The sequence below is a fragment of the Procambarus clarkii genome, chromosome 42, assembly GCF_040958095.1.
Source record: "Procambarus clarkii isolate CNS0578487 chromosome 42, FALCON_Pclarkii_2.0, whole genome shotgun sequence".
In the NCBI taxonomy this organism is placed as follows: Eukaryota; Metazoa; Arthropoda; class Malacostraca; order Decapoda; family Cambaridae; genus Procambarus; species Procambarus clarkii.
In genome coordinates, this window is record NC_091191.1 from 1852218 (window position 1) to 1879328 (window position 27111).

General features: G+C 36.7%; 2 protein-coding genes across 12 annotated transcripts in view; one reads left to right on the plus strand and one right to left on the minus strand.

Moving 5' to 3' along the window:
* Window positions 1-4: 4 nt before the first annotated feature.
* On the plus strand, window positions 5-26371 carry LOC123770341 (heme A synthase COX15). 6 transcript variants are annotated; one of them, XM_045762153.2, is made up of 11 exons: window positions 741-878; window positions 1274-1439; window positions 2298-2454; window positions 4529-4661; window positions 5894-6080; window positions 6405-6584; window positions 8549-8624; window positions 9367-9521; window positions 11343-11459; window positions 12213-12359; window positions 25305-26371. In XM_045762153.2, exons 2-10 carry the CDS (start codon window positions 1374-1376, stop codon window positions 12351-12353), a joined length of 1212 nt encoding a protein of 403 aa, XP_045618109.1. In that variant the 5' UTR covers window positions 741-878; window positions 1274-1373; the 3' UTR covers window positions 12354-12359; window positions 25305-26371. The 6 variants fall into 6 exon arrangements, with proteins under 6 accessions (XP_045618105.1, XP_045618109.1, XP_045618103.1 ...); XM_045762149.2 differs by lacking the exons at window positions 741-878; window positions 25305-26371 and adding an exon at window positions 5-118 and having other exon boundaries at window positions 12213-14730; XM_045762147.2 differs by lacking the exon at window positions 25305-26371 and having other exon boundaries at window positions 12213-14730.
* Window positions 14367-27111, minus strand: part of LOC123770337 (4-hydroxyphenylpyruvate dioxygenase-like protein) — a 32523-nt gene continuing 19778 nt past the window's right edge. For all 6 annotated transcript variants that reach the window (XM_045762134.2, XM_045762133.2, XM_045762136.2 and 3 more), the window contains exons 2-6: window positions 26089-27111; window positions 25339-25502; window positions 24047-24198; window positions 22135-22262; window positions 14367-14951 (exon numbers count right to left, since the gene is read on the minus strand). In XM_045762134.2, coding sequence (XP_045618090.2) covers window positions 14783-14951; window positions 22135-22262; window positions 24047-24198; window positions 25339-25502; window positions 26089-27104 — 1629 coding nt within the window. In that variant the 5' untranslated portion in view covers window positions 27105-27111 and the 3' untranslated portion in view covers window positions 14367-14782. The remainder of the gene's footprint in view (window positions 14952-22134; window positions 22263-24046; window positions 24199-25338; window positions 25503-26088) is intronic.

Consider the following 27111-nt stretch of genomic DNA (forward strand, 5'->3'; position numbering starts at 1 on the left):
CCAGGGAGATTTGTAAGAGCCCACCGACGATACTTCCACCACCAACGGGACACAACGTGTGACTGACTCCTAAGCTCAAGCCACACTCCCTCCTCTCACACGCTACAGTCGCCAATGAGTGAGTTTATTATTTGTTTATGCATAACAGTAGAGTAAATTTTGTAAATTTTAAGTAAAGTAAACAAGTTATTTTCTACACTATTACGAAAAATTAAGCGTTTACAAGTATGAGGCAACACCCTACGGCGCATCCAAGCCGCGTGGACCAGATTGGGGACAATTGCGGCTGGAAAATTTACCATAATTACGTTATTTTTCATCATAACATAAAACGGTTTGCACGACCGTGTTGCCAGAACCTCGTAGGATCCATGGGCATATTAGAATTTAAAGCGAAGATACTTGTATTTTTATAATTGCCGAACACCGACTCTGCGATTGTCCATGGACAATGTCTTTCAAAACTGCGATTGCCAATGAACAATGAATGTCTTTCAAAACTGCGATTGTCCATGGACAATTTCATTCAAAACTGCGATTGTCCATGCACAATTTCATTCAAAACTGCGATTGTCCATGGACAATGTCTTTCAAAAACTGCGACTGTCCATGGACAATCTCATTCAAAACTGCGGTTGTCCATGGACAATCTCAGTCAAAACTGCGATTGTCCATGGACAATCTCAGTCAAAACTGCGATTGTCCATGGACAATGTCATTCAAAACTGCGATTGTTCATGGACAATGTCATTCAAAACTGGCGGCCAACACGTGGCCACGTGCGGCTGTGAACGTCCACGGCCTGGGGGAGGTGTGGTCCTCTCCACCACTATCACACCCTGCCACCAAACTCGTTGTTTCTTAAAGCCGTATATATGGTTATGTTTGGATGTATTAGCTTAGGCTATATTAGCTCAGTTGGGTTGGGTTAACAAATCGCAATGTTGTAGACGATTTACAGGTTTCAAAATCTGTTGGCGCTTCGTTTTGTGTACGACGTGACTTGAGGAGGACCTGCCTTATCACGCTCTTCATCTTTTGACTTATTTATATATATATATATATATATACAAGAAGGTACATTGAGCTTGTGAGAGTACATAGTATGATGTGTCTAACTTATTGTAAAGCCACTGGCGTGTCAGGCAGTTCCTTAATCTAACATAATATTAAGTAGGTAAATTCGGGCAGTTCCTTAATCTAACATAATATTAAGTAGGTAAATTCTAGCAAAGTTTATAAAATGTTAACAGGTATATTGTACATTGCACAGGTACATGTGACTGTTTCCTGCAGGTCACACACACAGGCAGGTCATTAAAATCGTGGCTATTAAATCATCAAGAAGAAGAAGAAGTCATTAAAGGGAGAGAATGATCGCCCTGGGGTTGGCTGCGAGGTTGTGTCGGGCCGGCCAGGTCCTGCCCTCCAGGGTCAAGGTCAGACACCATCACCCCATACACGCCTCTCCCTCACACCTACTGGGGTTATCCTATCAGAGCTGTATATTATATAACGTTCGGTTAGCTAAGGTTAAGTTAGGCAAGGTTAGGTTAGGCAAGGTTAGGTTAGGCAAGGTTAGGTTAGGCAAGGTTAAATTAGGCAAGGTTAAATTAGGCAAGGTTAGGTTAGGCAAGGTTAGGTTAGGCAAGGTTAAGTTGGGTAAGGGTAAGTTAGGCAGGGTTAAGTTAGGCAAGGTTAAGTTAGGTAAGGTTAAGTTAGGTAAGGTTAAGTTAGGCAAGGTTAGGTTAGGCAAGGTTAAGTTAGGCAACATTAAGTTGGGTAAAGTTAAGTTAGGCAACATTAAGTTGGGTTAGGTTAATTAAGTTAGGTTAGGTTGAGTAAGGTTAGGTAGGTTTTTAAAATTGGCAATTTATCTTGGATGCGATCTGACTTATATCCAGTTGGGTGAGGTTAGATGGGTTTTAAAATCCATTAGTAGAGCATCTTGGTTATGAAGTGATATGTCTAGTGAAATTACTGCCGTGTAGTTTAAAGTTGTGTGATACAACTTTTTTTGACAAGATGAGTAACCCTATTTCCATATTGCTCCTGTCAGAGAGTCACAGTTTTCTGGATGTGTGAGGCTAAGGTTAGGAGTGAGAAATAGGACATGATGTGAAACTTTTAAAGGTTATGTAAAGTTCCTCTTACTAAAAACAAAAAATGGAAATATTAAAGAATCTTGTACTCTACTATACTACAATATTTATTAAATATTACTGTACTGTAACTCATATTTTGGTCATTATTATTATTATAATAATAATAATAATAATAATATCCTTTAATTGCAGTTTGTGCAGATTCAGCCTTACTTAAGGCGAACTACAGTTACAGTAGCAAGCAAAGTAATTCAAAATGCAGGTGATGAGTTACCCGAAGTTGGTCGGAGGTGGGTGGGACGATGGTTGTATGGCTGCTCAGGCATGGTCTTCGGGGCAGTTGTTCTGGGTGAGTGAGCCATTTAGGTTGGTCTGTGACTTATTATGTTTAGATATTTAATTAAGGAATACTGGTCATCATCTTTTACTCTATTCCTGTAAATAGAGTTAAGTAATTAATTGCATTTACATATTATAGTGCATTATTTGTTTTATCAAACATTAGAAGCTGGTCAGTCATCTATACCAATTGGCTTTCATATGCCTATACAAATTATTATTTGTTTTGTGTTTGCATTATTTTGTCTCTGAACTGAAGTTAGTTTTTAACTGTTGATTTTCCATATGAATAAAATATATACAATACTAATGGATGTACCTACCATTGCTCTTCTTCTCCTCTTCAGCACCTTCCCTTCATCCCTGTAATCTTTGAAAGGCTGGAGTCTTATTTATCGAGATTGGAAATTCGTATGATTTGCCATTTTATGTGATGGTAGAGGGAGGGGTGAACGAGGGTCAACTTTGACCCACCTATGACCATCCCTTGAGAAAGACCAGTCATCCTGCAAAGCTTGTTGAGGCTAGCCCCAAGCATCTAGCCTCCCAACCTTTAATAGGCAAACAAAAAAGCAAACTGGCACATAGAAATATTCACTTTTATAGATATAAATAGTGGATTCTCCAGAATGCATATTATAATGTTCTGAACATGATTTAAAAGAATTATGGCTTCTCTGAATATTGCCCTCTTCAGGCTCTCACCAAATATTTCTTGATTTTTCATGTTAAATTCAAAATAAAATGACAAAATATTATTTGAACTATGCTTAATAGGAAACCCATGGCATTAACTATATACCATGCTGTATCTTCGAAAATCTTTAAAAAAAAATGCCTTCTGAGTATTAAAAAATTTAGGTTCATGGTTTTTATTTTCCCACTATGGTGAAATTTGAAAATATTAAATTTCAGCTTGTCATATGATGACTGACTTCTAGGAGAACCTGTCTGTAAAGAGGTTTCACCTTGTCTGGATTGTTTCTATGATTAAAGAAAAACTGCCAATTCAAAATTAAGATTAACCATACAATTTTCTTTTAAATGTGTTTTTGGGTTTCCCACAACAGTGAAAAAACAATGGATGCAATTTGATTTCGATTTGTATAAGACCTGGTTAAACATTGGTTTGGAAATAGGATTGTGGCATTGTGGAAGAGATTACCATGTAACAATAGACTTTAGATAGTTTCAAGTGGCTCTTAGACATGTACTGTAAGGTATATGAATTATAGTTTGGTTGGGAATAAATAGGAGCTGCTTTGCCTGGGCCAATAGGTTCTGCAGTTTGTTATTCTAATGTTCTTGTACCCTGGTTTTCAAATGTTCTATTAGCTAATTTTAGTGCAAAATTATAATTTCAAACTGTCATATGGATATCTACTAGGAGAACTCGAAAGATTTCAACCTCATCATCAGTACTAATCCCACACCTCAGCCCCTAAACTTTATTGCTCATAAGATAGTCATGACCCTCTAATGGTGTAAATAAGCCAGGCCCATTGACTTTTTCCTCTACTAAAACTATTTCTTTAATTCAAAATTTTCTATAAAAGACCTTGTGAACCTGTCCCAGTAAGTAATTAATAATATATGGTTTCATAATCATTTTTGAGAATAACATTTTTGCTACCCCACAGAAGAAAATTCAAACTTCCACCACTTCCAAAATATAAATCAGCCATACAATTTTTTCCCAAACTAGGTTTATAGACTTTGCTACAGCCTAATATGTTTCATTGGATCAGTACTTGGGATGATTTTTTTACCTTATAAAAACAGTAGTACTAGCAACATTTCTAGCACCTCCTCTTGACCTACTCATACCACTGAATGATAAGCACAAGAATAGAAAAAAAATTGCAAAAAAAAAAAAAAATGATTTGCAGGAAGTTATTTTCCTTAATGTTTCATATTTCACTGCAAATTCAATTTTTTTTCTGACAAATTGGAATTTCAGAGGAGTTATTGGGTTGGCAGGTTAGGTTCATTATTCCTAGGTCTATATTTTGGAGAGTTTACTTTATATTGTCCTGTACATTTTGTATAAAATTTACCTTCTACATAAAGTTCTTTCCTGCCAGGAGGGTTAACACGCTTAACAGAATCAGGTTTATCAATGACTGACTGGCACCTGTTTGGCAAGCGCCCACCATTGTCTCAAGGTGAATGGGAGCGAGAGTTTGCCCAATATCAAGATTTTCCTGAGTTTAAATTGTAAGTACTGTAAATGGAACAAGCTAAACTTAAAAATTTTACACATTCTCCTGTTCACATTATATTTTCAAAATCCTATAGTCTTCTGGACTTTAATATTGAACATGATCTTCATAATTTTCAAGACAGCTTCAATAGAACTTGGGCATCACACCAGTTTTAGAACAGCCTCCAAAATATAATCAAGTACTGTGCAATATTTAACCACTTCATAGAGGAAAAAAATAAAATGTTTAATTAGTATACTGTAGACTATATAAATGATTTAACAACTATTTAGAATTAGTGAGGACATAATTAGATGTCCTCATTAGGAATATTTTATGGTTTTCTTATAATTTTCTTTTTTCTCTTGACGAGCTTTCATTCAAAACATGTAGCGTATCTCGAAGGTCTCATTGGGTTAACTTGAAATTTAAAATTCTTTAATTTGGCAAAAAATGTATGGCTATTATTGAAATTAATAAAGTAACCCCAGAACAGTTACCATTAATTTTCTTTATTGGAGTTCATGGTGGGGGGGGGGGATCTTGAGAAAGAATCCTTGTATTACAGTAATTTGAAATTGACAGGACTTCATCACTGTATACTGTATCTGTATATTTTTATAATGCCACCTTTTTATTGAGCAGTGAGACTGAATGGCAACTATGGTACTGTATTTTGTTTAATATTTTCCTTCCTTATGTTGAGAATATTTTATCATATTACAGTTTGAAAAATAAAATAATTAATCTCTGATTAGAGCTGACTTTATTCATTATACTCTTTACTAATCATATACTTAGAATGCTTGATACTTATTACATTCGCTAAATTTATCATTCTTTACATCATTATGTTTGCAGACCTTACTACAGTATAATCATTATACTGTACTCTAGTATACTCGCATTATTCTCTTTAAATACATAACAATGTCCTAATTTCATTATTCATATAGCTCATTGTATTTCATGCACACATTACTACTCCATGTACTCAACCCTGTGTTTATTGCAGCTACTTTATTCATTACTAGATGATATTCATATTTTCAGATTCGCCACCCCTTGAATACCATTGTTGATTGCAAGAATATCCTTGACAAAAAAATCTAGTTGGCGTTTACTTTTTCACACACAGTTCCATAAGTTCTTGATATTATTAATTTTGTTCACTAACTCTGATTTTCCTGTACTATGTATACTGTATTTCTCATGCATTATACTTATGGCTTATTTCCTTCACAGGAAAAATGCAAATATGACCCTACAAGAATTTAAGTTCATTTGGTGGATGGAATATGGTCACCGACAGTGGGGTCGAACCATTGGGGCCTTCTTCTTGGTTCCAGCTGCCTACTTCTGGCATAAAGGGTGGTTCACTCGTGCACTGAAGAAGAGAGTGGTAGCGTGTGGGGTTCTTATTGGATTTCAGGTAAAATATTATATATATAGCATTTTAATTACTGTATTCACTACACAATTGTGGACTTGAGCTTTTTAGTTGATATCTAAATAGACACCAAAGCCAAGTATATTATGCAGTGTTTTTAAAACCTGTAGTAGTACTGTATTACAGAATATCACAAACTGTTCAGACACCTAAATGCATTATCTTTTTTTTTTTTTTTTTTTTTTTTTTTTTTACAAAAATAAAGTTATTACAATAAATTCATAATTAGGTAAAAATTCTATAAAAGTTACTCAAACACCTGCATTATTATATACTACAGTATTTCTAATATAATTTATTGTGTAGGGTCTCCTAGGATGGTACATGGTGAAGTCTGGCCTCGAGGATCGGTTTAAAGATCCTTTGGACGTTCCTAGAGTATCACAGTACCGTCTGATGGCTCATCTTGGATCTGCCTTTGTTCTGTACAGCCTGTTTTTGTGGAATGCTATTACACTGACTTTTCCACCTCAGAAAATTGTACAGGTAAGGCAAGAACTTCTCAGACATACAGTACAGGGATATTCTAGAAAAGTCAAACGAATGAATGAATGAGGCAATGATAACCTTTAAATACTTTTCATTAAATTCTATGTGCATCTTTTAAAAAAGTTACAGTAATACCATTTCTCCTGGTTTTACGTGTCTAAGAAAAGGAACGAAATTTATGAAAAACAATAATAAGACACATTTTTCTGGCTCTTGGTTGTTTCCAGTTGTTTCGTTGGGCTGTCAGAAATGTTAAGAAAAATAAATTGGGGATGGAAAAATGGTGAAAGTGTTTTAAGGAAGGTCCCAATTTTGGAGGTTTCACTGTACAGTATTAATAAAGACATGATCTTGTGGAACAAATTAAAATAAACTTACAAATAGTATTGCAAGTTAAAAAACTAATAATGTTAATAAATACATTTTAACACTTCGCCCGGGCATGACGCAATGCTGCGTCATCCGTTTACTGTCGGTAATCCTGGGCATGACGCAATGCTGCGTCATCCGTTTACTGTCGGTAATCCCGGGCATGACGCAATGCTGCGTCGTCCACTAAAATAATCGCCAAAAATCGGTTTTTTATCCGATTTTTGGGGGACTGTTTGGTAACTGTCAACAAGCCTTTGGTAACAACAACAAGGCTGCTTCCTGGGGGTGGAGGCCTGGTCGAGGACCGGGCCGCGGGGACACTAAAGCCCCGAAATCATCTCATCATCTCAAGAAGCCGAATGCAATCTGTGACTACAATACAAACATGAAAGGTGTTGATCACTTTGACCAAATGATCAAATATTATCACTTCATAAGGAAAACTCACAAATGGACGAAGAAAATAACCTTCTATTTTGTGCAAATGGCTATCTACAATGCTTATGTGATGTACAGCTACTACACAAAAAATACTAAACTATAATATATAGTTTTATAGTATAATATATAGTTTTATAGTATAATATATACTAAAATACTAAATACTAAACATTTGTGGGCAGGAATTGGGAGTGTAGCTGGAAGGCGTCTGGGCGCTCACTCGCGGTTAACGCGTGGCCGGTCTTCAACTCGTCAGCGGGTGGAGCGTGACCAGGTTTTTTATTTTATATGCTAATATTCCTTTAGAGAATTCTATTGCGAACCCATTGATACCAAAATGAAAGGCCTAGGACAAAAATTGAGGTGATCAGAGTGAAAAGAGTGAACACATTTTATCGCTTTTGCGTGCTCCTGGGTAACTCGTTCGCACTTTCTCTGTTTGCTGCGGGTAATTAGCCGGGCTTTTGGAGTTTATATGCATTTAGTGCTGTAGAAAATTCTATTGCGAACACAATACCAATTTTAATCTCGTAGGACGAGAATTAAGGTGACAAAGTTGAAGAGAGTATGCACTTTTCTGAATTAACGCGCGCTCCCGTGAAACGCTGGGACCCAAATCGCATAGTTGAGGGGTGGCGCATGGGGTATGTCAAATTTGTTAAGATAAAGCAATGCATTTTTATATTTTTATTTTCATCAGCATAGGCAGTGATTGAGGCAAATGGTACACTATACTCTCTTTATCTTGTTGGTATAAAAGTTAGAGAAGTTGACTATCCATCAGAAGAAACATGAAGACAATGACAGTTCAGATAATAGGACACTAACTATTATGGCTGACGGAAAAAAAAGTGTTAGCAGAAAAGCCGAGGTAATCGCTAAAGTAATACAAGTGTGAATACTGTAGTCCTGTTTCTGAAAGAGAGAACGATTGGTTGGATGTACTTTGCTTTTACAAACACCCACAATTTTTTTGTTCAGATCCATACTTGGCTCCCAATCCCTGTTAATATGTAAAAGCCCACCTACATATGTGGTTTGAAAGGCTTGGCATTATTACCTTCACTTACTATTGTACATGAATATGTTTTAAAATAACTTGCCATATGAGGAAGCAATTCATATTAACATGAGTGGTTGTCCATCAGGTAACTGCCCAAGCACAAAGGTTTCGTAAGCTTGCTCACATCACTAAGGGCTGGGTGTTCATCACAGCACTTTCAGGTATGGTATTGATTTATATTAACTAAACTTTATTTTTTAATCATTCACACAGTAACATTTAATTTATTTGCTTTTGAGTTTGTGTATTTTATTGTATAGTACCTGTACTGTACTGTACTTGAGGTTATCTTGAGATTCTTGAGATGATTTCGGGGCTTTAGTGTCCCCGCGGCCCGGTCCTTGACCAGGCCTCCACCCCCAGGAAGCAGCCCATGACAGCTGACTAACACCCAGGTACCTATTTACTGCTAGGTAACAGGGGCATAGGGTGAAAGAAACTTTGCCCATTGTTTCTCGCTGGCGCCTGGGATCGAACCCAGGACCACAAGATCACAAGTCCAGTGTGCTGTCCGCTCGGCCGAAGGTGCATAATCAATTAATTTAATATTCATTCTTGATAGTACATGCATCTGTTTCACTATTTTCTGTAGTAAGTTCATTCTGCACTTCCATGTTTTTTAAATGTAAACATTTTTAGAGCTTATCTCATTGTGTAGGTATGTTGTTGCAACTCTTCTTGTATGCAGTGATACGTTTCAGCATAAAATGGTTGCTAAATTTTTTTAATTTTTTATTTTTGTGCATTAGACATAAAATTTGATTGTCAGATTTAAGTTTAATGTTTCTTTTAAATTATGCAAGTAACTTTTGTTGGTTATGCTACATATCACATTTAGGTACATGTAATATTTTAATATTTATATGATGATGCAGTTGTATACATTTTTACACTTTCCTTTAGGGGCTTTGGTAGCTGGACTGGATGCTGGATTGGTATACAACTCTTTCCCAAAGTTTGCTGATCGGTGGATTCCCAGTGACCTTTTGGCATTTTCTCCAGCTCTTCGAAACTTCACTGAAAACCCAACAACAGTACAGTTTGACCACAGAATCATGGTAAGTGGTACACACTTTCTTCATTTTTATATATATTGACATATGGATCACACCACGGTATGGTATAAAGCATGGAAGAAGTCTAGAAAACAGGTCATAGAGATCAGGGAAGAGCTTAAGAGAGCCAAAAATGAGTACACATAAAGTCAGGAAAGGTGCAAACAAAAAAAACAGCTTGAGAATGAGAGCAGCAAAAGCATTATGAGGGGGAATGATAGTTATAGGTCATGTGGTAAGGAGGGAAGAAAGTATTAATGGAAGCCAGGTGAGGAACTTAACAAAGAGATTCCAGGAAAATTACTAAACATAATTAAAGAGGAGACCTGGATTGGGGAAAGACCAGAAAGGCCAGAAGCAGCATTAGACAATGAAGTAGGCACTGAAGTTGAAGTAAAAGACACTTGGATAAACTTGATGCAACAGTGCCAGGAGTGCCATATCAGGTATTGCCATGGTTGCTAGAGGAAGCTGCAGGAGGGTACTCTATTATCTGTTGGTTAGCATTTAAAAAAAATACTACCCCATTGTCCTACCCCAGTCACACAATAATTGACCTATCCTCCCACCCAACCCATCAACCAATCCTCAAATCAACCCACATACCCACTTTCTATTTCCCTACAACTCCACCCATCGATTTACCACTCATTTACCCATCTACTCAACTATTTCATTCATTCACTTTTCTATCAATCCAGCTACATATTCATCCTCTATGAATTTATATATATATATATATATATATATATATATATATATATATATATATATATATATATATATATATATAATATAATATAATATAATATAATATAATATGGGGTTGGATTTGGTTCTGGAACACAAATCGTGTGTAAGTTTACAAATTGCATGTAGCATCCTCATTGTACACTGATGAATAGTCACCACCACTTGCAGTAAGCTTGTGGGTTAATGTTCTATTAGGCATTCTTGCAGGTTTTTATGAATATTTATAAGGCAAAAAAATATTGCATTAGCTTGATGTATCAGTGAGAAAATCAATTAGAAGCTATGATGAGGATTGAAACCTGCACACTGGCTAAGTACTTGGGAGTACTCAGTGTGCAGGTTCGAATCCTTGTCATGGCTTCTACTGATTTTCTCAATATTCATAATATCGTTTGTACAGTATTGTGAGGTATGTCTGGCATTGAGACTGGGGATATCTCCCTCAGTTGCCTGCAATTGAAACATTGTATCTAAGTGATTAGAATATTAGAAAAAGGTGTAAACCTAGTGTATAGGCCTAATTGGAGTACAATACTATCCAGTCAAATTTGATGTAGGCAGATGACAGCAGGAAATGGTGTGTAAACGTCTTGTTAAATTGCTTCAAAAGTGACGTGCCTCCTTGGGGTTTCTCCACTGTCACATAAATATAGTCTATACAATACCCAGTTTCATCTTTCCCTCTGGAACTTATCCTATATTGAGAGGATTCTCTCTCATAGAATAGTCTCTCTAAGATATTAAAAGATTTAAAAGATACCTTTATATATTTTCTTAAAAATAATATGAATGTTTAGAAAGATTGAGTAGAAAAATATGAAAAGAAAAAGCAACTTATTTACCATTGAAATAGCAGTGTTAAGGAGAAAATGTATCACACAATAAGTAGTGCTTCTGTAAATTTAGCTAGTGATATGAGCCATTATTAGGAGACGACTGCCCCCTTAATGCCTTCCCCTCAAGTGCTTTCGTAGGTGGCCAAAGCCAACACGATCACTCTACTACTTAACGGTATATAATTTTTTTAATTAAAATTAAGGGTAGACCCTAATTTAATATTTTTTCCTGAAGGGAACAGTTTCTCTGTGCTTGGCCACAGCCTTAATGGTGTGGTCTCGGAGAGGAGTGAAGCTGCCCCCACGAGCATACACTGCAGCCACAGCACTTGGGGCGGTGACTTGGATGCAGGTAGGTTTTATGTTTTTTCATTAATTATTACATTTATACATAATAGAATAGTCATTCATTCATATGTAAGAAACAGGAAAGATGTATTAGAGAAAATAATAAGTAAAAACCTGGTTTTTGCTGCATTTATGGGATATGCACTATCCTATTTTTTTGCTGCTAAGATGAGATTCATCTGTCAGTGAGGAAGTGAATTATGCAGCCAGGCTTGGTAACGTTCAAGGTACTGGTGTAATAAAGAACTTTTCAAATGTTCCTGTATGGTCACAATGATTCTAGGGAACACTGGAGGGAATCATCCAGCTAAAGTGAGCTATAGAGCTCAGATCATAGTAACAGTACAAAAAAAGCATTCATGTAGTTTACTGTTTCACACTTCATCAATTTGCATTTTTCAAATCTTTTCTTAGTACCAGAACTACTACGGTATAGCTCTCAGTAGACTTCATAAAAATGTACACAGATTGGGGGTTCACTTTTTGGAAGTGGACAAACTGCTTAATTTGTAAAATTGCCTAATATTGTTGTAATATTCGGTGTGTAATTGCTTAGAGATGTTGAGTGCCATAAATAACAGGAGGTAATGTTTCCCAGGGTACCCCATTATGAGTGTAGAAATACTGTACCTTGCACTGTTATCTGGTCTTGAAATACTCTCTGCCAAAATATTTTGTGTTCTGTAATTTTCTGTAAAAAATTAGTTTATAATTTAATATGGTAATTCCTTACATTGTTACTAATTTTATCTTACAGGTAGGCCTAGGCATTGCAACTCTGCTGTTGTATGTGCCCATTGGATTGGCAGCCATGCATCAGTCTGGGTCCCTTCTCACACTCTCTTTTGCTATTTGGCTCACCCATGAACTAAAGCATATCAAGAAGATACCAAAGTGAATTAAGGTAAATCAAGATTTATATAAGGAGAAATCATACTGGATTCATGTTGAAGTATATATATATATTAATGCATTAGATATTTGTAATGTATAAACTATATAGAACAATGCACCCAAGTCCTTTCTTTCCCTTCATATATATATATATATATATATATATATATATATATATATATATATATATATATATATATATATATATATATGTCGTACCTAGTAGCCAGAACGCACTTCTAACCCTACTATGCAAGGCCCGATTTGCCTAATAAGCCAAGTTTTCCTGAATTAATATATTTTCTCTAATCTTTTTCTTATGAAATGATAAAGTTACCTATTTCATTATGTATGAGGTCAATTTTGTTTTATTGGAGTTAAAATTAACGTAGATATATGACCGAACCTAACCAACCCTACCTAACCTAACCTAACCTATCTTTATAGGTTAGGTTAGGTAGCCGAAAAAGCTAGGTTAGGTTAGGTTAGGTAGGTTAGGTAGTCGAAAAACAATTAATTCATGAAAACTTGGCTTATTAGGCAAATCGGGCCTTGCATAGTAGGCTAAGAAGTGCGTTCTGGCTACTAGGTACGACATATATATATATATATATATATATAATTAATTGAAAGTCATAAATTTATTGTTGTTACTAGTCTTTAAAGTTATAAATTTATTGGAAATGCAGTGTAGTGTATCAAATATTTCCCCACACACTAAAAAAGCCCTTAGCTCTAAATATTTTTTCCATTTACTCTGTTCCTACCTCCTTTATGGTGGATTTTAGGAGTCAGTGGTCAGTGACCCTTAATCTGGTCTCAGACTAGACCTCCTGGTTCACAGTTTTTTTTACAAGAGCTAAAAATATCAAACAAATTGATAATTATGGAAAAAAAGTTTGGTTTTGCCATTGTGTCAGGAAGCCTGTTTTAGAGTCACAAAACTAATCCCTTGGATACCACTGATCTTCCCCAGCATGCAATCTACCACAGCTACCTAACTCCTGTGGAACAATTTACTGCTAGAGGAACAGAGGCGTCAGGTGAAAGGAAACATACTGCCATCAGTATAATGACAGTCGTTCAGTCACACACTAGCAAAATATGCACATAATGTCACAGGTGAAGTGGGCAAATATTTTCCGTCATATGACATCAAATCGTTAATCACTCATGTGTCGATTGACATCACTTGATGGTGGGGTTAAATATGATCATATTGTGAACGAAACAGTGTTGCATATTTATTTACTATTCTAATAAAAATGATGTGTGCATGTCTCATCATAATTACTGTATTAATGAATAATTGTAGGAAGCTAAGAATTAGCAAACCTAACTATGTGAATTTTTTTTTTTTTTACACTATGCTAGTATACATATACCAGCCCGTCCTCCAAAAATGGGGTGGTAAATGTAAGAAGACAATTAAGTGCAATTATGTACTATTCATAGCAGTTAGGAATTGTACTTATTTTCACTTAGTATTAAATCGTACTGTCAAATATATTGTGAATATTTGAGTTTACCTGAAAAACTGAATAGAAAACCACAACCTCACCTAACCGTCTTAGTTTTTGAAGATAATAATTTTATTGCTTCCTAATTACAATTAGTACTTAACTTATAGCTATATTGATATTACAGTTTTATAAAACTAATAAAACAAAACTAAAATATATCAATAAATTGTAAATTAACTCAGGATATTTTAAAATTTTGCATAAAATCTATGTTGTTTAATAAACCTGAAAAAGAAATTCCTGATATTTAAAACTTGTGTATTGCAAATCGAAATTGAAAACGTCATCCTAAAATTCTGAGTCACTTAACAGAAAACGAGAATAATTAAAGCGGGGGAGGGAGTTGGGTCAATGTAACAGCCCCGTAAGTGCAATTATGCACTGCTTATTACAGTAAGAAAGTGTACTTATTACACTTAGTATTAAATCGTACTGTCAATTCGGAGGATGGGTTGCATATACGTAGGCTCATGAGGTTATACAGTACACCAATATACGTTCAGTACATTTATTATCATAACTCTGTTTCCCACTTTTATGTACATGGTGGGAATGAATATATATACAATATATAACTGGTACTGCTGACCATGTATAATGTAATACATGACTAACAAAGATTTGTCTACACTTGATCTTCAAAATCCATATTATTAATCATCACAGAAGGCAAAACTCATCTAGAAAATATGTAAACAATTATCATTTTATTTTAATGGTTCCACATTTTGTTGATTTTGTTTTGTGTTCAAGTTTATGATAAATAAAATTACTTGTACACAAAAAAATGTGCAATAGTTTATTAAGTAATGAGTAAATCAGAAAATTTGTTTGGGACCAAAATACTGTTTACATTTTCTCTGATTTTTATTTATACCTATACAGTACTTGCTATTAAAGCTTTTTATGATTATTCCTTAAGCTCATTCCTTTTAGCTTGTTCATTGTAAAGTATAATGGACTTTGCAAGAGCGGTTATATTTCCTGCACCAAAGCCTGTAGCACCACAGCGCTGGATTATTTCCAAGAAGAACGTGTCTTCTTCAAAGAGGGGCATAGTGAACACTTGCATCAGGTAACTGAGGGGAAGAAAAGATGGTACTGTACAGTAAGAAAGTGTAATTAGTTTGGATTGAATTCATTTAATTTTTTAAGCTTTTAATTCAAAAGCTTTTAGCTTTTATTTCAATCACTACATAAATCTCTTACAAAAGCAAATAATGTAGTAGTTAGTGAGATGATAAATTTATATAGACAACATAAAAAGTTAAGCACAATTTTGCAAAAAGACTGATACTGTACACACACACATTGCATTATTAATTATAGACCTGTATCATTGACTAGTGTAATAGTGAAAGTATTGGAAAAACCAATCAAAACTAAATGGGTAGAACACCTGGAGAGAAATAATATTATATCAGACAGACAGTATGGTTTTCGATCTGGAAGATCCTGTGTATCAAATTTACTCAGTTTCTATGATCGAGCCACAGAGATTTTACAGGAAAGAGATGCTTGGGTTGACTGCATCTATCTGGACCTAAAAAAGGCTTGCGACAGAGTACCACATAAGAGGTTGTTCTGGAAGCTGGAAAATATTGGAGGGGTGACAGGTAACCTTCTAACATGGATGAAAAATTTCCTGACTGATAGAAAAATGAGGGCAGTAATCAGAGGCAATGTATTGGACTGGAGAAATGTCACAAGTGGGGTACCACAGGGTTCAGTTCTTGCACCAGTGATGTTTATTGTGTATATAAATGATCTACCAGTTGGTATACAAAATTATATGAACATGTTTGCTGACGATGCTAAGATAATAGGAAGGATAAGAAACTTAGATGATTGTCATGCCCTTCAAGATGATCTGGACAAAATAAGTATATGGAGCACCACTTGGCAAATGGAATTTAATGTTAATAAATGCCATGTTATGGAATGTGGAATACGAGACCATAGACTCCACGCAACCTATATATTATGTGAGAAATCTTTAAAGAATTCTGATAAAGAAAGAGATCTAGGGGTGGTTCTAGATAGAAGACTATCACCTGAGGACCACATAAAGAATGTTGTGCGAGGAGCCTATGCCACGCTTTCTAACTTCAGAATTGCTTTTAAATACATGGATGGTGATATACTAAAGAAATTGTTCATGACTTTTGTTAGGCCAAAGCTAGAATATGCAGCTGTTGTGTGGTGCCCATATCTTAAGAAGCACATCAACAAACTGGAAAAGGTGCAAAGACATGCTACTAAGTGGCTCCCAGAACTGAAGGGCAAGAGCTACGAGGAGAGGTTAGAGGCATTAAATATGCCAAAACTAGAAGAGAGAAGAAAAAAAAAAAAAAAGAGATGATCACTACGTACAAAATAGTAACAAGAATTGATAAAATCGACAGGGAAGATTTCCTGAGACCTGGAACTTCAAGAACAAGAGGTCATAGATTTAAACTAGCTAAACACAGATGCCGAAGAAATATAAGAAAATTCACTTTCGCAAACAGAGTGGTAGACGGTTGGAACACGTTAGGTGAGAAAGTGGTGGAGGCCAAGACCATCAGTAGTTTCAAAGCGTTATATGACAGAGTGCTGGGAAGACGGGACACCACGAGCATAGCTCTCATCCTGTAACTATACTTAGGTAATTAGAGAGAGAGAGAGAGTTACAGCAAATTTTGAAGTCGACAAAATGGTAGTCATATAAAGTGTGTTTGTATAGGTCAAAGAGGATGTACAAATGTTGTACATTCGATTATATACTAATAATTCAAGCTAGTGAATATAATTATAATAATTATGTTGGTGGGTCCCAGAGCTAAGTGCCAGTTCAGCAATGCTTTGAGGAGATGCACTAGACCTCTGAGACCCATCCTACTGGGAGCCAGGAACAGGCTCTGGCTCTGTCAAAATCAAAGAGAAATTTGGATCAAAGATCAATTCTAAACCAAGAAAAATTGCTGCAATGTAAACATGTACTGTACCTTGAGTTGCACTTGGCTGCCACTAGTGGCAGTGTAACATACAGTACTGCGATCACGCCTAGTCCTGCCGTTTTTGTATGTTTTGTGTTTTTGTTTAAAAATTTGGTGAGGGTGCACTTGGGTTTTGTAAGTGATTTTTTTGCCAGGCCTGAATATGCCTTTTTTTGCCTGATTGTGGTTGGGATTCAGGGCTGGTTCAGCCAAGTTGCCTCATACCTCACATGCCTGTTTATGTGATGGGCTAGTTAGTTTACCCTACCTTTCAGTCTTGTATTTTCATTTGGGTTATGGCTTCACCAGCCAACTCCATGGCAGATACTGCTGTTTGCAATTTCTAAGGAGGCATTTTGGTATTTTTGAATACTGATGATTATAACTTTTGCCTCCATCAATTGACCTTTTGGGTGCATGACTTCTTCCATATTTGGGTCTGTGCCATTTGTTGGTGCTAGACTTCTATTTTGGCAGTCACCTCCTCGGTTAACAGCCTATCATGGTGCAGCCATTTAACATGTTAGTGCTTTGTGGTACCTAGTGTTCTGTTCCCTATCTGCTATAGGTGGTACTGCTGCCTAGGACCAGTACCTCCTAGGCAGGTACTGCTCCTACTATTGTGTAGGAGGTACTACACAATTTTCTGTATTGTGAGAAGGATTTTGAGTGCCTTGGCCACTTGTACTGAGCTTTCATTGTCTTCCTCTACCTTTTCTGTTCTAGCAAATGAGTAAAGTTGGTTGACTTCTTAACTTTCGCCTTGGTTTGGGCCCCTAAATGGCTACGAAACTGCAGAGTGTCAGTTAGATTTACTTCAGAACCCATTTTTTCTTCTCTCCCTCTCTTGTACCTTAGAAATGTGCCTGAAGGCACCACCTTTTGTTATATTATCATAGCAATATGGAAGTTGTAGTGAAGGACCTGGTGACTCTAGTGGGAGCCCTGAGGACAGAGTTGGACTCTCTGCGGGAGGAGGTGCGTCAGCTTAAAAAACAACGAGAAGTAACGAAGGAGGAGACCAGCAGTAAAGGGACCTCGTCTTGGAGAGTTGCGAAAGACAGGGGCCTTAAGAAGACTTTGATAAAGCCGCCTTCAAACGCCATAGCAACTTCAAATTCATTTGACGTTTTGGAGGACGAGTGCTGTGGAGAGACTGTGGATCGCGCAAAAGGGAAAGCAACGAAGAGAAAGGAAGCGCAGGCCCCTCAGAAAGTAAAGGAAGTACCTAAGCAAACATTAGTTGTGGGAGATTCCCAGATAAGGTATTTGGATAGAACGTTTTGTGCTAGAGATAGGGGGAACAGGTTAAGGGTTTGCTATCCCGGAGCTGGCATTGGTGATATTATAAACAACATGAATGATATTATGGCTGGTAATGGGAACAATCCCATTATTTGCATTAGCGTGGGAGGAAATGATGTTGGTCGAGTTAGGAGTGAGGAACTGATTCAGAGGTATAAAACAGCCATAGAGTTAGGAGCAAGGGAGGAATCCCGATCATATGTGGCATTCTTCCAAGAAAGGGAGTGGGAAATGAATGGATATCGAGGGCACTTGGTGTCAATTGCCGGCTGGAAAGATATTGCAAATCAAATGCAATATCTTTCATAGACAACTGGGAACACTTCTATGGAAGAAATGAAATGTATGCTCGTGATGGGGTGCATCTATCGAGAGCTGGGGTTGTTGCTGTTGCGAACTCGCTAGAAGAAGTGGTTAGAGGTGTTTGTTTGGGTTTAAACTGTTAGTAGATAGAGGTATGGGAATTGATTTGGAGGAAGGAGGTAATAAAAGTATGTGTTTGTGGGAGAAAGGAATTGGCAAAACGATCAGGGAAAGAGAAGGTCCGCAAAATAACAATTCACTTAGGGTATATTACACTAACAGTAGAAGTCTAAGAAATAAAATTAACGAATTAAATGCTCTTGTCTGCACAGAAAAAATAGATATTATTGCACTTACCGAAACGTGGATGAATGTAGAAAATAGAGAACTATTAGCTGAATATCAAATATATGGATTTAAACTATTTCACACAGATAGATATATTAGACGAGGAGGTGGAGTAGCCATATATGTTAGGGACAATTTGAAATGTAGTCTCAAAGAGGGAATCAAAACAGAGCCACACACAGAAACTATTTGGATTGAATTAAACGAAAAAGCTAATAATATTATAATAGGAGTAATATATAGGCCACCAAATTTAGACAGAATGGAAGCAAAGCATCTATGGGATGAAATATCTAGAGCATCTAGATCTAACAGTATTTATGTCATGGGTGACTTTAATTTTAGCGGAATAAACTGGTTGAACAAAACAGGGAATAGTGAAGCAGAAGATTTTCTAGAATTAATTGACGATTGCTTTCTTACGCAACACATTAAGGAACCAACACGGGAAAATAATATTTTAGATTTAGTGTTAACTAACAGGGAAACGCAAATTAATGACATCGAAATAGGGAGTGAGCTAGGGAGCAGTGATCACAAAGAAATCAGATTTAGCATAGAATGGAATAGACCAGTAGGAGAAAATTCTGTTAAAGTGCCAGATTTTCGAAAAGCTGATTTTAATAGCCTAAGAAATTTTTTGGGTCAAATTGATTGGAAAGGCTTGGGTATGGGGTGTGGGCCGGTCTTGGAGCGAGACATGAACCCAGCGATAGGTGACTTAAATGGGGATTTCGATGTGGATTCAATATATAACTTATTTAAGAATATTCTAAACAAAGCACAGGAACGTAGTATACCATACAAATTGAGTAGATCGTATACTAATGACCCAAAGTGGATAACAAAGAATTTGAAGAACCTTATAGGTAAAAAGAGAGCTTGGTACAAAAGGATTAAAAATGGGGAGGTCACTTTAGAACAGGAATTCGTACAACTGGTTAGAAATGTTAAAAAAGAGATAAGGAAAGCAAAAAGAAACTATGAAGTTCGCATAGCAGGGCAAGCAAAGACAAATCCTAAAGGGTTTTTTCAGTTATATCGTACTAAGACTAGGGAAAGGATAGGTCCATTAAAAACTGAGACAGGTCAAATAACAGATAGTGATGAAGAGATGAGTAGTATTTTTAATAAATATTTTGTATCTGTATTTACTAAAGAGGAACTTAACAATATGCCTTCAGCCGAACAAGTCTATGTGGGTGGGGACGAGGACAGGTTGACGAGTTTAGCAGTTACCAGGGAGGATGTTCTTAAACAAATAGTAAAACTCAAACCAAACAAATCCCCAGGGCCGGATGAAGTGTTTGCTAGGGTGCTTAAAGAATGCAAAGAGGAGCTTTGTGACCCACTGTCAACCATATTTAATAAATCAATAGAGTCAGGCAGAGTGCCAGAGTTTTGGAAAGTTGCTAATGTGATACCAGTTTTTAAGAAAGGAGATAGATCACTTGCGTCTAACTATCGACCAATTAGCCTAACGTCTATTGTGGGAAAGTTACTCGAATCTATAATAGCAAATAAAATTCGTCTTCATCTTGAAAAACATAAATTAATAATTGAGTCGCAACATGGTTTTATAAATGGCCGTTCATGTTTAACAAATTTGTTATCTTTTTATTCTAGCATTGTTGAGGCAGTTGATAGTGGTAAGGATTGCGATGTTGTATACCTTGACTTTAGCAAAGCTTTTGATACAGTGCCACATGAAAGACTGATTAAAAAAATAGAGTCTCATGGTATTGGGGGTGCTATATTAAGCTGGATTAGGGCATGGCTATACCAAAGGAAACAGAGAGTTAGTATAAATGGAATCAAGTCAGAGTGGGAAAATGTTGTAAGTGGAGTGCCTCAAGGCTCTGTCCTGGGACCTCTGTTGTTTATAATATATATAAATGATTTAGATTCAGGTTTGAGTAGCAACATTTGCAAATTTGCCGATGATACGAAAATCGGTAGGGAAATTAATTCGGAGGAGGACTCACTATCACTTCAAGTTGATCTAGATAGGGTTTTGAAATGGTCAAAGGATTGGCAGATGCAGTTTAATGCTGATAAATGTAAAGTTCTGAGGTTAGGTAATGATGATAGAGTTACAAGATACGAGCTAGATGGTGTTGTGATTGCGAAGTCGGATTGCGAAAGGGATCTGGGAGTTATGATTAGTAAGAATTTAAAACAAAAGGATCAATGCATAAATGTTCGTAATAAGGCAAATCGGACACTTGGATTTATTAATCGCAGCGTTAGTAACAAGACACCTGGTGTGGTTCTCAAGCTATATCTTGCTCTAGTTAGGCCCCATTTAGATTATGCAGTTCAGTTTTGGTCGCCATATTATAGAATGGATATAAATTCACTTGAACGTGTCCAGCGTAGGATGACTAAGTTAATTCCCCAAATTAGAAATCTTTCATATGAAGAAAGATTAACAAAGCTTAAGTTGCATTCACTGGAAAGGCGAAGAGTTAGGGGTGACATGATAGAGGTTTACAAGTGGATGAATGGACATAACCGGGGGGATATTAATAGGGTATTAAAAGTATCAACACAGGACAGAACACGAAACAATGGATATAAATTGGATAAGTTTAGATTTAGGAAAGACTTGGGTAAATACTGGTTCAGTAACAGGGTTGTTGATTTGTGGAACCAATTGCCGCGTAACATTGTGGAGGTGGGGTCCCTCGATTGTTTCAAGCACGGGTTGGACAAGTATATGAGTGGGATTGGGTGGTTATAGAATAGGAGCTGCCTCGTATGGGCCAATAGGCCTTCTGCAGTTACCTTTGTTCTTATGTTCTTATGTTTCCAGATTTCAGGGGCTTCTGCTTGACACCCCGTCTATTCTTTCTTCAAATAAGTCCGGGGCTCTGGGAAACTGTTGGCTCTGCTCCCCAATCCCTTTGATTCTTCTGCAGGAGACAGTCTCGGAGATTTGGGACTGCCAGAAGAGGGTCCTGGGCAGCCTATTGACCCTCACTGGAGATGGTTCTTTATCTAGAGGGTTTGTTGCTCAAAACAGATGTTTTCTTATTCTTTGTATCAGTATGATGTGTGTGGGGTTCTTCCCTTGCAACAGTCAGCTCTTGCCATGTTTGCTCCTGCCCTTCTCTGGGATATCAGATCATGGTAACTTCACATTCAGGTTGCCTTTGGCATAGATTGCGATGGACTTGTGCTTGAACCCGCTTGGCACTACATTCCTGTGCTGTATACAAATTCTTCTCTGAGTAGCCACGAGTTGATTTTATGTTCTTGTCCAGAGATTACTTTACCTTAATTAATCCTATTGAGACCTTCACTGTATTTTATTATTGTTGCTTACCTCTTTTCATCAGGAACTTCATTATTTCCAAAGACATCTATTTCTGAATCCAACAAGATCCCAAGTTCTTTGAAAAGATTAACCTCCTCGCCATGACCTGCTTCTTCAATTTCTTCCAATTTGATACCCTGTTATAAATAAAAAGATAATGAAAATTGTGCCTGTTGTGTATGAGAATAATGGTGCGTCTAGTTTTTCTTTGTCAATTAAACTTCAAGGAAAAAGCCTCAGATGCTTAGTGTGGTAAAATAAATCCCCCTCACTAGCATTATCCATTTCTCCCATATCTATAATGGGAGATATAATCATATCTCTGTATTGTTAGTAATAAATTCAAATATAGTGGTTTCAGAAAAATCCACAAATCTCTTAAATTAATATTATCACACATGATTCTTAGTCTCTTAACACTACAGTATTGTGAAGCAAACAAATGTAAGTGCTCCATTCCCATTTATTTTTAAATTGGGAAGTTATACATATTGCAAAATGGAAATGCATAAATACTAAAATGGTTATGACAAAAAGATGATTCTCGTTTTTAAGAAATTCCATATTTGTACATAGTGTGTCATACCAGTTTAGGGTACTCCAAATCCTGTGACAGGCACCTAACAGCTGAGTGGACAGCACTTCGGATTCGTAGTCCTGAGGATCCAGGTTTGATCCCGGTGGAGGCGGAGACAAATGAGCAAAAAGTTTCTTTCACCCTGATGCCCCTGTTACCTAGCAGTAAATAGGTACCTGGGAATTAGACAGCTGGTACGAGCTGCTTCCTGGGGGTGTGTAATAAAAAGGAGTCCTGGTCGAGGACCGGGCCACGGGGACGCTAAGCCCCAAAATCACACCAAGATAACCCTTGCCATATTTAAAGGCTTGTGTGTGTTTTTACAAATCTAAAATCCATGTGACTAATTGCAACATAAAAGTCCAATCTTAGTAGAAAATCTGCTCTTCATTTTACAAATTGCAAATGTGACAGGACTTGCCTTTTTAGTTCCCCCCTCCCATGGTGTCACCTTGATAGCAAGCGGGGCATTTTGCATGCCATGCTTACTGAAGTGGTGTGCAGCTAAGACACCCACTCTGATAGAATTTCCATTTGGGTCATTGACCCACACACCACAGGATGCCCGTGAGGGGCTGTCCTTTGTGGATGGATTGGATGTCCAGAACAGCATCGTTTATAGAAGAAAGGAGGTCTCCACCACAGCATGGACAAACTCTTACTTCAGTTTCCTCCCCATTTAGAAAGAGGAGCTTCATATGGGACGAAGGTACTATGTCCTGCATCAGTTGTGCTCGGCCTCCCTTACTGTCTGGTAGTTCATCCTGTGGTCATGGGTTCCAACCTCCTCCTCCTCCTTCCTAATGTAGGGAACTTTCATTCTCTCTTAATCCCTCTGGGATTCGTGCAATGGATGACCAGAACCACTAGTTGTGCACCTGGAAGATCTGCTTCATCCCTACTCCAGGATAAGCTTCTGATGGTTCTACAGCGTCTAATGTTCTGGACCCTGACACAAAACTGGCGATCATCCTCCCTCCGTCATGTCTGTGGCAGTGGCATCCTATGTCCAGTGATGGAAATAGAGTGTATGGCATACACCTACTTCTCAATTTCCAGGTACTTTTATGTTCAATTTCTGTACTAATGGAGACATTTAATAACTAGCCTTAGGAGACATTTAATAACTAAGGGGAGGGGGGGCCATGATATAAACCTCACTTGTATATAAAGACTGGTTGTCTATTTCCTGAAACAATGAAGTAGTGTACGTATTATTATAGAAGAATGTACACACATTGGTTTCTGCATTGTGCATAAAAATCTTATTTAAAAATATAGTGCAAATAGATAAAATTTACTAACACGGCAATAATATACAGTATATAGATATAGAGAACATACCTCTTGATAATATACTGGTGGAGGTTTCCTAAATGCTATTCCTTTATCGCTGATTTGCTTGACAGTAGCAGTCATGGTGGGAGTGTGTAATGCAATATGTTGTATTCCAGGGCCCTTGTGTGCTTGAAGGAAGCTGTTTATTTGGCTTTCACCTGAAAATATTAACAAATATACTGTACATGTATTTTCTAATAATAATCATAAATCTCCAATATATGACACTGTTGGAGTCTTAAATAATTTTCATATTTAAGATGGCAACTAGAAACTTTCAATGTCACGTTGAACATTTGAACGAATCCAAAATTTTAATTTCAATATTTCAAGACTTTCTTTATAAAATGCCAAAGTACAATGATTAATAATTCTTTTAGCAACATCATTCATTTCTGCTAATCAGACACATTACATAGAGTATGTATGTAATACTGTTCCTCATTATTTACTCTTAAAATACATTCCAACTGTGCTTTTGGTATCTGCTCTTAAAAATTCCCCCATACTGTGGCACAGTGATAAACACAGTTGGCTGAAAATGTCCTCAATTTGATTCCCAGGCAGCACAAGACGTTTGGGCACGTTTCCTCATACTGTACCTGATGCCTTTTTTTTTTTTTTTTTTTTTTTTTTTTTTTTGCCATAGTGAACTAGATACCTGGGAGTTCGGTATCTGTTGTGGGTTGCATCCTTGGGAAGGTCAGTTGGTGGCTAAGGCAGACCTCAATAAGCATAATGGGCTTCCTGTTCCCAACAGTGGGAAATCTTACATTTTATAGTACTACTGTAACATTATTATTATTATTTATTTTATTTTTGTAATTCCTATTAGATCTGGTTGTTTCTTTCCTTTCCATGAATCTCATATTATATTTCCCTCCTGTGTCACTGTGAAGTAATCCTGTGGACTAAGATTAACACACACTAAAATCGTTACAAAATTATTGTAGCTGACTTTTTCTAAATACAGTAATTAAATAAATAATTTCTATATAATTGAAAAGTGTTACAAGTACTGTACTGTGATCTGCATTAATAGGCAAGCCTGTAGTATTTAAAATTTACCTTATACAAAATATTTGAAATGATGGAACTTTTATACATAAAGGACATTTATGAAGTTGGGAATTATTAACATATTACCATTTAGGTACATGTCTAACATAGATGCTTTTGTCTTAAAAATGACACATATATGGGGTGTACTAGTATTTGAATTTGATTGATAGTGAATAAGTACATCTAATAATGTTACCTTAAGAATTAGGTGCTGAAAGTTAGTATACTGTACTTACTGACATCTGGTAGAGGCTCAGCAATCACCAGTTTTAATGAGGAATCACCTGTGGAAGCAGTGGGGAAGGCCAAGCCCGTCTCGGCACACTGCCAGTACTCGAGGACCTTGAGTCGTAGACCAATATTGCCGCCCAGGACAAACCCTTCCTCAACATTTTCTTCACTGCTCAAGAAAAATAAATCAGGTTAATTAAGCAGATTTTCAACAGTAAAATATTTATGGGTTATGGATTATCCAGAAAGTTATATACTGTACTGTACTGCTACTGCTCGTGTGGATTTACAGCAGGAAAAAGTGCCCATCATGATAGATTTCCTAATGAAACTACTACCTTTACGAGATAGACATATTGGTATTGGCCAAAATATTTTACTAGACCCCACCAACTGCCCTGCTCATGCCTGTATAGTAGCTTAACATATTTTACCACTAAATTAACCCATTAGCACTGTTTTATAATCTTTTAGTACTTTTGGTCATTCTTTTAATATTACTGTACAGTATATTTTATAAACGTTTTTGTATAATCAACTATTCAAACAATATTTAAAGGAGAATTATGAGACATAGTACATATGTTGAAAAATAGATGATGAGCCTAGATCAAATAATTCAGCTGCAAACTAAATTAAATTGCTGTATGATAATTTTTATTATCCTAGCCTCACATGGCCCCAATTAACATTTTGTAGTTCTCTCTATTGTTCACCGACAGTCATACATAAGCATCAGTACAGCTAATACTCACCGATTGGCCATAAATCTCTGCATTCCAAAGCATTTTTCATACCAGGCAATTAAATCTTTAGATTTTCCAGCTTCACACACATAGGTGATATGATCAAAATGTGTTAAGATTGGGACATGGTCATTTGGACGCTGTATGGGTGTGGCCACTTTGTCCAAAGAAGAGGTAAATTTGTGTAAATCCATATATTTTTGCTTTGGAATTCCATCAGATACATTGATGTCCTGTATAACAGATGGTGAATTAACATTGTTTGCAAAAGAAATACAGTTGTCAAAAAGATGTTTATTGACTTTATTCTCCTGCCCGGCATATTCATTCAAATCTTCTGTGGTTTCATATCCTGGCAAGAAATCACCCTTATAATTATTTTTATTTATTAAAGTGTGTACTATATTACCACAGCAAGAGGTCACTATCGAGTACCTGACATGACCAAAATCATCTGATATATCTGCTGGCTCTCTAAGCACCTGTCCTCCCTGGGACCTGACTAGCTCTGTCACACTGTCCACATCCTTCACCACCAGTGCCACATTAAATACAGAGTCAATGGTGTGAGCAGCCTCATCTCTGCAACAAAAAGCTGTCCAGTGTTCATTATATTGATTGAGAATAGATTTTGGTTCAGTCTCATTGTTGCAGTAGCCTTTTGTGAGGTTCCAAGAGTCCTCTGTGCAGGAAGATTGATGGGTTTTGCTAGAAAGCTTCTTGAAATGTTCTTTATTTTTACTGATATCTGAAAAATATTGTGAATTGCTTTGCTTATTATTAATAAATATATTTGTTGCTTGGCATTTAACAGTTGCATTATCATCTTGTTGATTCTGGATGCCTGACAGGCTGTTCCTTCTGGTGACAACGAAAATGGAGTTGCCATTCCTGAGGGCCAGCTGGGAGGCACGAGGAGTTAACCGCTGGGCGAAAGGGCGAAAGCCAAATCCATTTGTCAGGAGAGTAACTAGCTTGTTACCCTTGACGCATGCCTCCACATGATGCAACACTGAGCAGCTCATGCTGGAC